General features: G+C 46.1%; 1 protein-coding gene across 6 annotated transcripts in view; it reads left to right on the top strand.

Moving 5' to 3' along the window:
* ENPP2 (ectonucleotide pyrophosphatase/phosphodiesterase 2) overlaps nt 1–16,898 on the top strand; it is a 201,861-nt gene that overhangs the window by 40,275 nt on the left and 144,688 nt on the right. For 5 of the 6 annotated variants that reach the window (XM_068237970.1, XM_068237969.1, XM_068237968.1 and 2 more), the window contains exon 2: nt 6,968–7,082. In XM_068237970.1, the coding sequence (XP_068094071.1) occupies nt 6,968–7,082 (115 nt within the window). Of the gene's footprint in view, nt 1–6,717; nt 6,822–6,967; nt 7,083–16,898 lie in introns of those variants that run through there. The other variant, XM_068237966.1, reaches the window with a different exon arrangement.

The raw sequence follows: 16,898 nt of genomic DNA, 5'->3' as shown, positions 1-16,898 counted from the left end.
TTTGGTTTATTTTCAAGTGCATATATTTGCATACAAAATTTGTTAATCCTGCATCAACTCAAAATTAATGACGTTTCATTGAACACCCTACTTAAGTACTGTATAGCGATCGCATAGCAAAATAAATCAGAATCAGATTTATTTCGCCAAGTGCAGCAGTTGCCACCCTCGGAATTGTTTGTGGTACACATCGGCATTAAAGCATAGTACAAAGGCATTAGAAGCATAGTAGTGCAAAAAACATGCAATGACGAACAGACAAAGACATAAGATAAAAACCAGGTAGTGCAAAAGAAAAAACATGTGCAGACAAGTATTGCGGTGCACGTTACATGTGGTAACCACAGAATAGGTAAACATTAATTTAGGCCTGGGTCACAGATGTGCTATTTAGTTTTCCTGTGTGTGTGACTTGAGTTCAGAAGGCGCACTGCTTGGGGGAAAAAAGAGTTCCTGTGCCTGGAGGTTTTGGTGGAAATAGCCCTGTAGCGATGGTCTGAGCGCATGCGGCTGAAGAAGCGGCTGCCGGGATGGTGCGGGTCATTCGTGATCCTGTAAGCCCTTGTTCTCAGTCTGGATGCGTGGAGGAGGTCCAGAGGTGGCAGGGGTGAACCAATGATTCTTTCCACTGCATTGATTACTCTTTGTAGTCTGTACCTGTCACTCGTGGTGGCTCCCCCATACCAAATGATGATGGATGAGCACAGGATTGACTCGATGGTGGCAGTGTAGAAGCTAGACAGCAGCTCCTGCGGCATACCAAACTTCCTGAGTTGTCTTAGGAAGAACAGCCGTTGCTGCGCCTTCTTTTGGCATTTAGTGGTGTTCTCACTCCATCTCAGGTCGTTGGTGATGGTGGTACCCAGAAACCGAACACTTGATACTCTGGTGACTTCAGTGCCTTCGATGAATACCGGGCTGAGTGGGGGTGGACTTTTCCTGAAGTCGATAACCAACTCGACGGTCTTTGCAGCATTTAGGACAAGCATGTTGTCCTTACACCAGTAGCAGATTCGCTCAATCTCACTGCGGTAGGTGCATTCGTCCCCTCCACTGATGAGACCAAGGATGGTGGTGTCATCCGCAAATTTAATTACCTTAAGGCAGTCAGCCGTTGAGGTACATCTGTTTGTATACAGGGAAAACAGGATTGGAGACGGTACACAGCCTTGGGGGGCGGCAGTACTTGTGGTCCTCATTTGGGAGAGGCAGCTGCCAAGTTTAACCTGTTGCGTCCTGTTTGTGAGGAAGTCCTTGATCCAGGTGCAGAGATTTCCGTCAAGCCCAAGTTTCGCTAAGTTGTTGTACAGGATGTTCGGGCAGATCGTATTGAAGGCAGAGCTAAAGTCTAGGAATAGGATCCTGGCGTAGGTGTTGGGTCTGGCCAGATGTTCCATAATGTATGCCAGGTTGATGTTGATGGCATCCTCTATGGACCTGTTTGCCCTGTATGCAAATTGAAGTGGATCTAGGAGAGCGTTGGTGGAGTTTTTCAGATGGGTAAGGACCAGTTTTTCAAGGATCTTCATGACAGTTGAGGTAAGGGCCACGGGTCTGTAGTTGTTGAGATCCGTAACAATCTGTTTTTTTGAGTACTGGTATAATGGAATAATGTTATTATTATTATTCCATGCGGGAAACCAGCATTGTGATACATTTCTATAGAGGTCTCTATATGCCCAGATACTGGTTTTGCTGTCTGTTTCCATTATAATTTTTCCATCTTGTCATTGCAATTTTGTATTATTGGTACTCAAGTGTCAGCTTTGATTCATTTGTTATTTCTGTTTAGTACATTATCTGCACTTTGTACATTGTATTTGGTGCAACAACTTTTTTGATTGATTGTATCAGTGTCCTCCAATGGGTGCCACCCAATTTTAATTGTTTTTATCTTTTTTCAGTGTGTTTAATAAAGATTATGCAAGCATTAATTCTTGCTTATTATTATTGATTATTTGCCCATACAGATGTTCTTGTCTTTTGGTTATTATGCCACCTCGAGATGGTGTCGCTGATTGTACGCTGAGCGATCTTGGTGTTGGCACTGGGGGGGGATATATACTCCTACAAGAACGTAGGAGGAGAATTCTCTTGGTGAATATTGAGGTTTGCAGTTTGAGTAGGAGCTCGATGTCTGGGGAGCAGTGTCTATCCATGATGGACGTGTTCGTGCACCAGGTGGCCTTGATATAGAAGCAGATGCCACCCCCCCCCCCCTCTGTTTCCCGGAGAGTGCGCTGTCACGGTCTGCGCGGAAGTTGTTGAAGCCAGGTAGCTGGAGGGAGTTGTCCGGGACGGTGTCATTTAGCCACGTCTCAGTGAAGCAAAGGACTGGGGTGTTTGCGCCCATTGAACGATTGCGTCCTAGTAGTATGAGTAGTTCAAGCTTGTTTGGGAGGGAGCAGACGTTAGCCAGGAGAATGGCTGGGATGGGTGAACGCAGGCCCTTGCTTTTAAGCTTCACTTGTACTCCTGCTCTCTTGCCCCTGGGGTGGTATGTCCTTCTGGCCCACCTGGCCCTCCTGGTAAGTAGCCCGATGTGTGCCCAGACTGTGTCCCCCAGGGATGCATGGGACGCAGCACTGCAGGCCTCCTATAGCAGGAGTTCCTCTCTGGTGTGCGTGGTAATGCGCGCCGTGCTTGGGGAGTGCGGCCGCTTCAGCGCCATGGAGCTGCTATGGTATATGGAGCAATAGGATGGCTTGTGCAGGTACCAGGCAATAACAGTCAGGTAACAGGCAAAAAGTCACTGTGGAGGGCAGTTGGTAAATCAGGGCCAGCGAGGTGTGCAGAGCAGATGGGGCACGTGCAGGTAACAGGCAATAGCAGTCAGAGTCCGTGGTCACTGTGGCAGGCAGCTAGTAAAACAGGACGAGCAAGGTGTACAGAGCAGATTGGGTAAAGCAGGACCAGCAAGGTGTGCAGAGCAGATGGGGCACAGGTAACAGGCAGAGTATACACACTGTGGCAGGCAGCTGGAAAAGCAGGTCCAGCAAGGAGTACAGAGCAGGTGGGGGCCCCCCCTGAGGCTCCAATGTCCTGGGATGGCAGGCAAGGGTGCTAGGCACAGAGTTCGGATCCCAGTGTGCAGATAGGGAGAGCAAGGGTGCAAGCGAGGGTGCTGGGGTGTCGGGTAAAGTTTGCTTACGGGAGTAGCTAGCTTGAGCCCTTTTTGGTGTGTGGCAGAGATGAAGAGGCTGGGTCGGCGCTGCAGAGTGGCAGGAGCGGGGCTGCAGTGTAGGAGGCGGAATCCGTGCGCAGAGGAGAGTCTGGATCAGAGCTTGAGGCAGGCTGGGTTTTCGCACGGAGCTGGAGGCTGGGGCCTGAGGCGGCAGCAGCAGTGTCACAGAGATGGAGGCCTGGGCCACGTGGGAGGTCCGGTTCAGTTTCGGCAGAGCGGCGGTTTGTAGCAGGAGCCGCGGGGATAGCCAGCACGGATTCAGATTCAGGTGTGCAGACTAGGTGGAGCAGCAGGTCTGGAGATGGAGGCCGGGCCACGTGGGAGGTCCGGGTTCGTTGCGGCAGATCGGCGGCGGAAGCAGATCGTAGCAGGAGCTGTGGGGATAGCCAGCAGGGATTCCGGGTGGCAAACTTTGGTGGAGTTGACTGGAGTCGGAGCGGTGGAATTGACTGCAGGCCGCACAGCGACTAGACACGTGGGAGGCCGTTGGTCGTAGCGGTGAGAGAGGCTGCAGGGTTCGTAGTTGTGATCCGGGTTGTCTGTGAGTATCCAACTATCCGACACTAAAACTAAACTAAAGACTAAAAACAAAACTAAGAACTAGACTGAGACTAAAAGAAACACAAAATTGGAAGGGAGCCGATGTGACCGGGGCTGCCCAGTGGGCGCCATCAGAGCCCTTTTCCACTGCAAATGTGTTGCCCTGTGATTTTTGGTGTGATTGTTATGTACAGCGTGATTGCGATTTTTGGTTGATGAGGAGGCGTGTCTTCACACCCCATAGTGAAACTACATGAAAATTGCATAGCACACTGCTTGCCATGTCATTTTCATGCACTCCCATGACTACTACCGAAGTGCAATAACAGGAAAACTGCAGCAGGCAGTACAATTGTGCTTGGATAAACATGGTAGTGGAAAGGAGGCGGCGAAATTAAAGTGGTAATCACAATGCCCCTGCGGTTTACAGAACCCGCAGAAATGTGTGCCATGCGATTTTCAGATTGCAGCACTGCCAGTAGAAAAGAAATGTAAAGACCTAAAGAGATTATAAAAAAAAGTTTCACTTACCTGGGGCTTCTGTCATCTCCCTGCAGCCGACCTGTGCCCGCGAAGGTACTAAACGATCCTCTGTTCCCCCGCTGCAGCTCACTTTTGTGTGTGGAGTAATGAAAAAGCCAAGATGGAGACTCGTTACCTATTTGAGAGGTGGGTACTGACGAAGAAACTGGTTTTCGGAACGCGTGAGAGAGTGTGGCGGTGGTAGCTAAAGAGTCTCCATCTTGGCTTTTTCTTTACTCCACGTCTTGCAAACTATTTATTACTTATATTATTCACTTGCCTGCATCTGGGAACTGTTTGTAGGTGAGATTCATTGGTATATTTATCCTGTTTAAGATGCATTCCACACTATAGATAGATAGAGAGATACCGTAGATAGATAGATAGATAGATAGATAGATAGATAGATAGATAGATAGATAGATAGATAGATAGATAGATAGATAGATAGAACATAATTGGTCAGATGCTGCTGGTTTTAGGCTACGTTTCCTCTTGTGCGCCGGCATACATCTTGCGAGACAGGATGCCGGCACAGCTGCTGCCTCTCTCAGCCGAATCCCTCTAGCTGCGCTATGCGCGGCTATGGGATTCGGACAGTCCCGCACAGAATTATGCTGCACGGCCTCAGATTTTTCCTCGGTCACAAATTCGGATGGCTTACATAGACTTCTATAGGCTGCTAAAATCTATCCGAATTCGTGGGTGAGGAATCGGCCCGGATTTGCAGCAACGGAAACCTAGCCTTAATGTCTTTATGTATTTGGGATAAGTCCCTAATAAAAGGGTATGATTTTTTGAACCATACAGTGGTTACTGAACATTGTCATGGACACTTTTTTTCTTTGGTTGATTAGTATACATGTGTCTACATGGCTACACTTATATTACTGATTATAGGTTGGCTTTGTTTGTTTGCTCCTATTCAAGAACCTTTCAACGATTTTCCAGTGTGAATCAGCCCTTAGGCCTTGTTCACATTATAAATCGCAAGCGCTGAACGATTTTGAAAGCACTTTTCTAAGCACTTTCAGAGCGATTTTAGCTTACTAAAGCGCTTTTCAAAGCACTTTTGTGTACCTTTCAGGAAGTGAACTCTTTGCCCTGGAAATGAATAAACACAATGTATTAAAGGGACTCCGAGCAGTGCAGAAACTATGGAAAGATGCACATCATTTTAAAGCTCTCTTTCTCCTCTTTCCAATGATATATAAACCACAACCCTACGCCTTTTAGTTTTCGCTATTTTCGCGATTGAAATTGCCGCGGCCGCGATTTCGATCGCGAAAATAGAGAAAACTAAAAGGCGTAGGGCAACGATGTAGGTGTCGTCAGAAAGAGGAGAAAGAGAGCTTTAAAATGATATCCATCAAGCCATAGTTATATTGTATTACACAGGGCGACTTTTTGTCAAAGTCAGCAGCTGCATTCAGCAGAATGGAGCTGCTGACACTGGGGAAAGTGTCGTCCTGTGTAATACAATATAACTATGGCTTGATGGATATCATATAGCGAAAACTATCATAATATCATATCATAATAGCGAAAACTATCATAATATCATATCATAATAGCGAAAACTAAAAGACGTAGGGTGGTGGTTTATATATCATTGGAAAGAGGAGAAAGAGAGCTTTAAAATGATGTGCATCTTTCCATAGTTTCTGCACTGCTCGGAGTCCCTTTAAGCGCTCGGGAAATCGCTTTTCAAAGTGCTTAGCGATTTTTTTTTTTTCCTATCCTTTCTATTGATTCGCAAACACTCTGAAAATGGTGCAGGAGCCGCGTTTGTGATTGGATAGAAAGCTCATTGCTTATGTGAGGACACTCACATAAGCTAACATTGCGCAAGCGCTTTTAAGGCGATTTTTAAAAATCTCCAGCGCTAAAAAAAACCAGACAGACAAAACGCCCCTAATGTACACAAGCCCTTAGACTGTAAGCTCTTACGGTTGCCATCCCTCCTTGCAAATGTCACAAGTGTTGCTGTTTATAGCCTTGTATTTGCTACTATGTACCTCCTTCTTTATGACTAATTTTTTTAATCTGTAATACTTTTGCGTAGTTGCAAATTGCACGTATACCTTACCTACAGAATTGCAATCGTAAAGCGCCACACACTGTATAATGCTCGGCTTTGTTGCTGCAATAGCCTGAGAATCCATTTTTCTGCTGCTATTTTCTATTTGTCTCATGTTTGAGCTGCCAGGGAAGTGGGCTTACTCCCCCTCCCCAAGCTTGCCCCTACAAAGCACATTGCCTGTCTGTGCTGGAGCATGTTAAAAGTAAACTGTTATTGGCTAAGTGTGAGAGAAGTGTGTGTTTGGAGGGGGGAGTGTGGCGGTGCTGCTGCTGCCTCCTACACCCAGGGCTGTGATTTGTGAGTGAAACATGATGAAAGCAAGCCCTGGACAAATGAAATGAGCCTGTCAACTCAGCCAGGTGGGATTAGTTGTAGCTAATAGCCTGGACTCCCCCAGCAATCAGAGCAGATGCTTTGGAGCTGCTACAGTCACAGCACAGCAGCTGCAAGCTCTGCACTATGATTCTGCCCACCATCCTGCATGCATATCAGGTAGGGAAATAGTTTTAAATGACAGTACATGAAAGGAGAGCTTGATTTCAGCATGCCTTTACCATTTTATAGTTTATTGCCATATTATCTTGCTTGGCACCCATTGATGTTCTATGCAGCCAGTGATGTATGCTTTTATCTCACAGGTCATCTGTTGTGTCACCTTTATATTTGGAGTACAAGTTTGCTCTGGATTTACAGCAAATCGCCTGAAGAGGGACGAATCGGATTTGGACTGGGATGAGACTGTTGTTGCCTCAGGTAAGGAAATCCTTCTACTACTCTGGCTACTTGCACACATGTGTCAGCAGAATATTCTATGGAGGCTCTGTGTATGTTAAATAGGGTTTGTGTGTCATTTTGTAGTAATCGGTCTGCTGTTTTTGGCCTTTGTCTGTTGTGGAATATCTTTTTCTTTCTAGTGTGTCAGACTATGTGGATTTTTAAGGTGGCCATACATCCCTTGATTTGGCTGATCGATTGATCATTTGATTTGATAATTTTATAGAATCGAGAGAGAATAGTATGTTCCATTATGCCCAGTTGATGAAAAGTGGCTATCATGTCAAATCGACCAGCTTAGTTGATCGAGCAGGATGCAAGATATCGGTCGATTGCACCAGAATCAGCTGCTGTTCACATGTCATTTTGATTGACTCTGAATGTATTATTACATTCAAAGCATGGAGGCACAACATCGGTCAGATCGATTAGTGAAGGTGAATGGCATAAGATATCGCTTAGTGTATGGGCCACAGGGGCAAACCCAGGATTTTTTAAGGGGGGGGGGGGGGAATTACTGAAAGGTTTCCCTCAGCCACACACAATACAGTATAATATGGTAGGACAACATGCTGGGTACACATAATGCAATTTCCCATCCGACCGACAGGATCTGACAATTATTTCTTAAATGTCCGATCTACTCCCTATCGACAATGGGATTGATCAAAAGTAGTTCACACAGTAGGCATATACCTGGCTCTGTTAAGTTCCCCAGAGCTGCTCCATGCTCTGTACACACACTGCTGCTCTGTCCACACGCTGCCGCTCCATGCCCTGTCCACACGCTGCCGCTCCATGCCCTGTCCACACGCTGCCGCTCCATGCCCTGTCCACACGCTGCCGCTCCATGCCCTGTCCACACGCTGCCGCTCCATGCCCTGTCCACACGCTGCCGCTCCATGCCCTGTCCACACGCTGCTGCTCCATCCAAAGTCAACTGTAGCAAGGAAAGAAAGGGGGTGGTGCTGTGAGCTGCAGGATACCTATTTCCCCCCCCCCCCCCCCCGGAAAAAAAAAAGCAACAAAAAAGTTTAATTAGCTTTCTTCCAAACTGCCCCGAAAGTATTACAGGATTGAACTGCGAGTCTTGAAGGTGAGGGAGTTGATTAGCGGCAATGAGTACATCTGAAGGAGGGGGAGTTAGTGATTAGCAGCAATGAGTAAATCCTTCGGGGTGTGATCACACTTGTGTCTGCAGAGATTCCTTGCAAGCGGTTTTCTGCACCATATTTGCGCTTTGAGTCCTATGGGAGAAAAGCGCTTTACAAATGTTATTGTATTGTATTATTTGCATGTGTCGTCGATTGAACACAGGCTTTTTTTCCCTGTAGTCTGTGAATGTTGATGAGGAATTACATTGTGCAGACACTTGGTGCAGGGTGTAACTTTTTTTTTTTTAATACGCTATACAGAATTGCAGATGGCTCCTGAAAATGCATTGGCGCTATAGGAAAGCATTGCTTGTGTTTTCGCGTTGCTGCAGGAAGCCTGTGATTTTTTTAACAAGTGTGACCCCCCTTGCCTCAAAGAATAGGCAAATTCTGGTTTAAGTGGATGAGGAATTTGCAAGCACGGACTCTGGGCTTATCACATTCCCTCAACATTTTTTAATCAGCTGCTGACTGTTTAAATAGCGGTTTCTGAATCTAGGTCTGGTCAGACTGGAATTTGCATCGTCATGAAATGTTCTTATCTGTGCTGACTATAGCTTAAAGGTGCCCACTAATGATACAATGTTGTACAATCTCACCAATCTACGTAGTAGAAGTGTAAAGCGAGTGAATAAATTTTTAATGGATATTCAAATGGAACCTAAACTTTGAAGGATATGGATTTTTCCTTTTAAAATAATACCAGTTGCCTGAATCGCCTGCTGATCCTGTGTCTCTAATACTTTTAGCCACAGCCACTGAACAAGCATGCAGATCAGGTGCTCTGACTGAAGTCAGACTGGATTAGCTGCATGCTTGTTTCAGGGTGTCATTCAGCCACTATTGCAGCCACAGAGATCAGCTGGACTGCCAGGCAACTGGTATTGTTTAACAGGAAACATCCATATCACTCACAGTTAAGGTTCCCTTTAAGGTAGTCCGTCCTATTACACCATACCCAGAGTCCAGCTGAAAACTTTTGGTCCCAGAGCCTTCTGTCATGCTGCTCCTACACTATGGAACTCCTTACCTCAGCAGATCAGGACAGCTCCATCTCTGCTCGTGTAATAAACTACACCCGCATTAACTGGCTAATCACAATGCTTTGTGTTGTAGAGGTGTGCTGTGATTGGAGAGCTGTTTCTTATGAGGTGTCCTGCTGGGTCCCCTAAACTAGACTAGCGCCATGTTTTGTGAAAAGTTTGTTTGCGCTATTTGATGACAGTTGCACAATTTTGTGGTGCTGTCTTTTTTCCGAGAGAGATTGGAACGCTGCTTAATCTCCCTCTGAGGGGTGCAGCTCTTACCGTATCTCCTCGATCCTCATCTACTTGAGGTGACCCAGTGGGAAACCTCATAGGGAAGTTCCGATAAAGTGATGGGTTTATGTTTCAACAGTTCTCCATTGACAATACTTTCTAGAACTTTTAGGTTTCCAACTGGTTGTTATAATAACTACGCCCACATTATTTGGCCTATAACCGCACATCAAGTTGTAAAGGGTGCTGTGATTGAGAAACTTCTTCCTATGATGTTTCCCACTGGGTCACCTCAAGTAGCATAGTCTCATGTGCTCAACGTGGTCTAGGGATGGTTTTGCTTGGAAGTTAATTAACCTACCAGCATGTTTTGTTGGTTGAAGGACCGGTTTATGTAATGGAAGCTCCTCCCTTTTTTGTGTGTTTGAACCTTGCACTGTAGTGCTACAAGATGATTTTATGCTGATACCTAAGGAATAGAAGTCAGACTTTGGCTGACTTGTGTGTGTTTTTGCTTATATTTACTATTAGGCCTGGAACCCAGCACAAAGTGATATCGCTGCAGTGTTCTCCCCAGAATTTTTTTTCCACCTGGGTGGCATGAAAAAGTAGCAGGGTGGGGAGCGAGGGGGGAATACAGGGCCAGTACAACTCTCCTTACAGCATAGGAGGAGGTGAGCCGATGACATCCGGGTGCTCACCAAAATTATTCGGTTGGAGCACCCGGCTAAAAACCTGGGGAGAACACTGCGGTAATCGCTTACGTTTTTAATGAGTGTAAGCGATTTCATAAGCGTTTTATGGCGATTTTTGGTAACTATTTTAAAAAGTGTAAGCGTTTTGCTAGTGATTGTGTAGTGATTTGCGATTAGCGTTTTTAATTCCAATTGGTCCTTTTTAATTTTAAAGTTTTTACAGTGTGCAGTAATTTAAAAATGCTAGCAAAATCGCTCTGTATATTGATTCATGAGCGATTACGCCAGCTTTTATATACGTTACATGGCAGAAACACTAATGCAAAACTCTAACGCTCGAAAATGCTGCATGTCCTGCGTTTGCGATTTTGTTAATCGCAATCCCTCCAGCAGAATTTGGCCCATCCTTTACTCAAAAAGGTTGGGGACCCCTGCTTTAAAGGGAAGGTTCAAGCAAAATAAAAAAAATGAGTTTCACTTACCTGGGGCTTCTCCCAGCCCCATGCAGCCATCCTGTGCCCTCGTAGTCACTCACTGCTGCTCCAGTCCCCCGCTGGCAGCTTGCCGACCTCGGAGGTCGGGGGCCGCATTGCGTACGTTTTTACGCATTCCCGCTAGTGCAGGAACATTAACACATACATTTTTACGCGTTACTGGTTCAATGCGTAAATTTTTACGCATTGATCCAGTAATGCGTAAAAATGTATGTGTTAATGTTCCTGCACTAGAGGGAATGCGTAAAAATGTATGCAATGCGTCCCGACGACCTCCGAGGTCGGCAAGCTGCCAGCGGGGGACTGGAGCAGCAGTGAGTGACTACGAGGGCACAGGATGGCTGCATGGGGCTGGGAGAAGCCCCAGGTAAGTGAAACTCATTTTTTTATTTTGCTTGGACATTCCCTTTAACATTAGCTAAGCGTTTAGGGAAATCGCTAGTGTTTTGAATCACTCCCTAAACACTCAAAAGATAGCTCTAGTGGGTTCCAGCCCTTATAATGGTTACGGGTTTTTTTTTTGGGGGGGGGGGGCGTTTTCCACTAGGAATTGCGGTTGCACTGTGATTGTAATTCCTAGTGCACCTACTGTACACAATTTACAGTGCGACCTTGAAAGATGTCACGCCGTGATTGCTGTAAACTTGATCGCACACTTGTGGAAATGCAGCAGCACTGATATTTTCTATTGGGATAATACGTGTCAGTTGCAATGCAGCGATGGAAATGTTTTCTATCAGTTTTGTATGCCCTAGCGTTTTTCCAATCTGTAATTGATTTGAATCTGATCACAAAATGCTGTTAATAGAAACCAGCCATGAGGACCCATTCACACCTGAACGGGAATCGTGCGATTCCCGCTCATGGCAAACCGCTAGCGGTTTTGTAAAAACTGCTACACATTGTAGCAAGTGGCAGTGTTCTCACTGCCGCGCTTGCGGTTAGCGATAACCACAAACGCGCCACATGCAGCGGTTTGGCGATTTGCGTTTCGCAGTGACCAGTGATATTTTTTTTTCCGCGTTAATCGCGGTAAGATCACTCTCGCAAAACGCCGGCGGTAATCACCGGCATTTAGCGATTATAGGTGTGAACTTAGAGAGTACTTAGGTCTCTTGCACACTACATGCTATTCTGTTTTTTATTATTATTATTATTCCAAAAAAATACTGCATTCTGCTACGGTTTTTAATCAGAATCAAAAATCGGATCGTATAAAAAATCGGATCGTATAAAAAATCGGAATCGCATGTAGTGGGCAGGAGGCCTTAAAGTGTACCTGAGATGCCATCCTCCCGCGCCGCCTGGATCCTCTACTATTCGACCCGGTAATTCCCACAGTTGGAGCATGCACAGTAGTACTGTGCATGCACAAGATGCTCCCACCGACGGGCCGCGCTGCTGGTCCGCACATGCGTAATATGAGATCGCAGAGATCGGCATGATGGGGGCTGGGGGAAGCCCCAGGTATGTATAATTTTGTTTTGTTTTTTCTATTTCTCCCCATCTCTGGTTTCCTTCAAGCTTGGTACACACTTTTAATTATGATTGGCCAATCACTGACCAATTTTACCAGCTCCTTGTAGAATGTGAGCTTTCCTACACAATCTGCTTATAGCATTCAATATCTGTTGACCCTCGTACTACATTGAGGTGGTAAAATTGGGAAATCAAAATTGAAGGTGTGCACTTAAATTTGTGTTTAGAGGACATCCCATGAAACCTTCATCAAAAAGTGCTATGATTGTACTATTGATTTATGTCCCGTTTCGTAATACTGTCATGTCACACCCAGTACGGACACTGGTGCAGTTACTTTGTGCCTATGCTGATAGTACACAAGCTACAGTGCATGCTTATTCCTGCTTGTGCATTTAACTGAGAGGGATATGGATGTTTCCTTTTAAACAATACCAGTTTCTTGTCAGTCCTGCTGATCTCTTTCGCTGCATTAGTGGCTGAATCACACACCCTGAAACAAGCATGCAGCCAATCCAGTCTGTCTTCAGTCAGAGCATCTGATCTGCATGCTTGTTCAGGGGCTGTGACTAATGCTGGGAATACACGGTTCGTTTCTGCCACTGGATTCTCCACTCGATCTCTTTTGCCGCTCGACTCTGCAGTCAATTCTCATCTTCTGCTCGGTTTTCTTATCTTTTTCCATTCACTTCTATCAGAAATTGAGCGGGGAAACGATTGGGCGGGAGATCGGACATGTCGGAAATTATCTATCGAGCCATCTATCTGCGGAAGAAACAAACCGTGTATTCCCAGCATGAAAGTATTAGAGGCACATGACCAGCAGGAGAGTCAGGCAACTGGTATTATTTTACAAGGAAAAATCCATATCCTTCTCAGTTCCCTTTAAACTTCTCTCTCTCATTTTCCTTGTTGTGAATGGTCTCTATGTGCTACTTGTACTAGTGCAGATTTCATCAGCACTAGTCCACACTAGGTCCGGAAACCTATCCGTGGCTGCGTTTTTCAGCCCTGATGAAAAACGGAGTCCCGGATACTAATGTTAAAAATAGCAGCCATCCTCACCCAAGAAAAAAATTGATCCGTCTGCGGGGACCCGTTCTCAAAACCTGAACGGAAGGTCCGGACCTGCTGCATTTTCACGGACCACGGATACACGGATGGGTAGTGAAAAGCAATGGGAAAACGCAACTCCATCTCCACAGGCAAAATAGCACCAAAAACTGATGAAAAACGGATAGCCTGAATCCTCCCACTACCTTCCTAATGATAGAGACGTTTTCTGTCCATAAAAACTGAACGGAAACTGATGCAAAACTGATGCACTTTGATCAGTTTGCGGTCTGGTGGTACTTCCCCTGATCTTCCCCTGATCCCGGACTGCAGTGTCCGTCCTGCAACCGTGCCTAGTGTGGACCTAGCCAAGCAACCGAGCGGGTAGTCAGCTTGGCAGAGGTTCAGTAAGGAGGAAAGTAATGTGACATTACATGTGACATGCAAAGGTTCAGCCATAAACCAGGAAGTCCACCTCGAAACCTTTGGAGACAGAGACTTTTGTCATGCTGCCCCTACACTTTGGAACTCCCTGCCACACCCAATCAGGACAGCTCCAGCCCTGGAAGCATTTAAGTCTAAACTGAAAATTCACCTCTTTAGTCTGGCATTCATGAACATCTGACTATCTCCTCTGTAAGGCCTAGTGCACACCGGAGCGTTTCCGCTGCGGTTTGCGATCTGCTTGCGGGTGCGGATCCGCTAGGGTAATGTATTTCAATGGGCTGGTGCACACCAGAGCGGGAGGCGTTTTGCAGAAACGCATACTCCCGGGCTGCTGCAGATTTTAGATTGCGGATGCGTTTCTGCCTCAATGTTAAGTATAGGAAAAACGCAAACCGCTCTGAAAAACGGCACTTCAGAGCGGTTTGCCAGGCGTTTTTTGTTACAGTAGCTGTTCAGTAACAGCTTTACTGTAACAATACATGAAATCTACTATACCAAAACCGCTACACAAAACCGCAAAACGCTAGCTGAAACGCTGCAGAAAAATAAGAAAAAATGTTTCAAAATCTGCTAGCATTTTGCGGATCTGCTAGCGGGTTTTGGTGTGCACCAGGCCTAACACAACCCAGCCTGCAACCCTGTATTAATCTGAGACACAACTATGCGCTTTGAGTCCTATGGGAGAAAAGCCCTTTACAAATGTTATTGTATTGTAAGTCAGGTAAGCGAAGGTATGACTACAGAGCAGGTTCTGGGCAAGCCAGAATTCTGACATCGAGGGTGGTCAGCAAGGAGTCAGGTCACAGGAGCCAGAAGACAGTACACTGCTTAGCTGCAATACTACAGCGATGACCAGTCATGCTATCTGGGCTTGTGTAGACTGGTGTACATTTATGCAAATACTCACACTTGAGCACACATGACTACACCTTATGGTGCAAGCCTTATGGCCCATACTCACGAGGGACTTTTGTCGCCTCAACACGCGGCGCGCGCGTGTTGCGGCGACAGGTCGCCCGTGAGTATGGGCCGTCGCACGCGCGCGCGCCCCCGAACTGTCGCCCGTCGCTATGTCGCCATGCGATTGAAACTTTCAATCGCATGGCGACAGTCGCCGCTGCCCCCCCGCCGCAACTGTCGCTAGTCCGCGTGAGTACGCGGACTAGCGACAGCAACCTCCATTGAGGTTCACAGACCTTCCGGTGAGCTTCCGGCGGGGGGAGGAGGAACGTCAGCGACAGCTTCCGCCTTGCCGCTGGTCCCTCTTCCGCATGTGTACGCGGAGGGACCTGGCGAGAAGCTGTCGCCGGCCTGTCGCCCACACGCTCACGTGTGCTGGCGACGGGCGAGTTTTGCAGCCCGTGAGTACGGGCCATTAACACCATGATGGCAACAAACCTGCGCACACTGAAATGCAATCCCATGCCTGAGGTCACCATGACAGTTCTACTTCCTAATTTGTGCCGTGCAGGAGGCAGCAGCGATCATTCTGCTCATTCCAATGGATCACTAACCTTGTCCTTAATAGTGTTATGGGACACATGTATGGATGCTAGACTTCTATAAATGCTAGATAAAATAGTGGCTAGAACCGCAGTATTGTGGGTATTTTATCCACTATAGGGATACACAACAGGCAGGGATAGTGGCACTGTTAGGTGTAGTGAAGCGATGCATTAGTGTTAGGTGTAGGTAGGGGGTTTGTATGGGGGAATTTAGTGTTAGGCATAGATGCAGGGAAGGTTAGTGTGTAAATACGTTAAGATAGGCGATAGAATATTGGCAACAGTATCCATACCTCCCACCTTTTTGAGATGAGAAAAAGGGACACTTAAGCCATGCCCCTGCCACACCCCTACCCACGCCCTCACCATGCCTCTAGTCAAGCATACCATAAAGATTTCATAAGAAACATGTTGTTTTATAATTCAAACCACACTGGTCCTTTCTATCCTGGTTCATTTTCCTTCATATTAACATTTTAAAATTAGTAATATATCAAAAGGTTGGTAATAAAGTTTAGAGTCAAACACATTTTTAGTATAGAAATATATATATTTACATAGAATGAGGGACAAAGTCCTGAAAGAGGGACAAATGAGGGTGGAAAAGGGACAGAGGGACAGGGCTCCCAAAAAGGGACTGTCCCTCCGAAAAATGGACAGTTGGGAGCTATGACAGTATCGATATTCTACTATAGTAGACTATTCAGGGCCGGATTTACACTAAGGTGCAGTAGGCAAGTGCCTACAGGCACCTGATGATGGAAAGGCAGCTCAATCCCTCCTTCCCTATGCAGAGCCACGAGCAGAGCGTGAATGAGAGGTTACTCACCCAGCTCTCTACATTCCACTGACCAGATCGCACTTCTGTTAGGGGAACCTCTAGCTACTTAATACTGAGGGTACCTCTGGCTGCCTAAAGGGGCCCATACACTCAGCCGATTTTCTGGCCGACCGATCGATCAATTGATCGTTTGCAAATCGGTTGGCCAATCGACCAATCGATGGCCGATTTCGATGGATTTCCATCGAACTGGCAGGATGGAAAATTTAGGTCGATCTGATGAGATTGCTTATCAGTTTGCATTGGCCTTAATGGAAATCTGATGGCAAAAAAATGCCATCAGATCGAATTTCAATAGATTTCAAACTGAAATCTATTGGAATTCTATCCTGGTAAAAAATGTTCTAAAAACGCATCAGATAGATCATCAGATGCATTTCTTATCTATCTGCTGCCAATCTGACGAGTGTATGGGCACCTTAATGCTAATGGACACCTGTAGCTATGATGGGTGGGGGTTTGTAGGTTCATGGAGGGTGAAGTCTAGGGTGCCAGGAAGTGCGCCTATAGGCTCCTGTGATGTAAATCTGGGTCTGAGACTATCAGTATCATTCTACTGGCAATATCGCGTGTTAATATCTTTCACCCATTTTTCCTTGCAGGGCTTTTAAATGTATGCCCTTCAAGAACACTGGTGGCCATTTTATCAACGTGTCTGAGACAAAATAGAAGCAGTAAAGTGTTGTACCGTGTTAGCCATGAGTAAAAGCAAGAAGTTTTGAATCAGGATGATACCATTTATTGGCTAACTTAGAGATGGATAAACGGTGAGCTTTCGACTTATAAAAAGCCTTCGTCTGAGACAAAATATTAGTAGGTTTTAGAAATCCATTCAGAATTGTCTGACATCCTAAGAAATCGTTGATAG

The sequence above is a fragment of the Hyperolius riggenbachi genome, chromosome 5 (genome assembly GCF_040937935.1).
Source record: "Hyperolius riggenbachi isolate aHypRig1 chromosome 5, aHypRig1.pri, whole genome shotgun sequence".
Classification (NCBI taxonomy): Eukaryota; Metazoa; Chordata; class Amphibia; order Anura; family Hyperoliidae; genus Hyperolius; species Hyperolius riggenbachi.
Note: the sequence above shows the minus strand (reverse complement) of the source record. Positions and strands in the feature narration are given on the sequence as shown.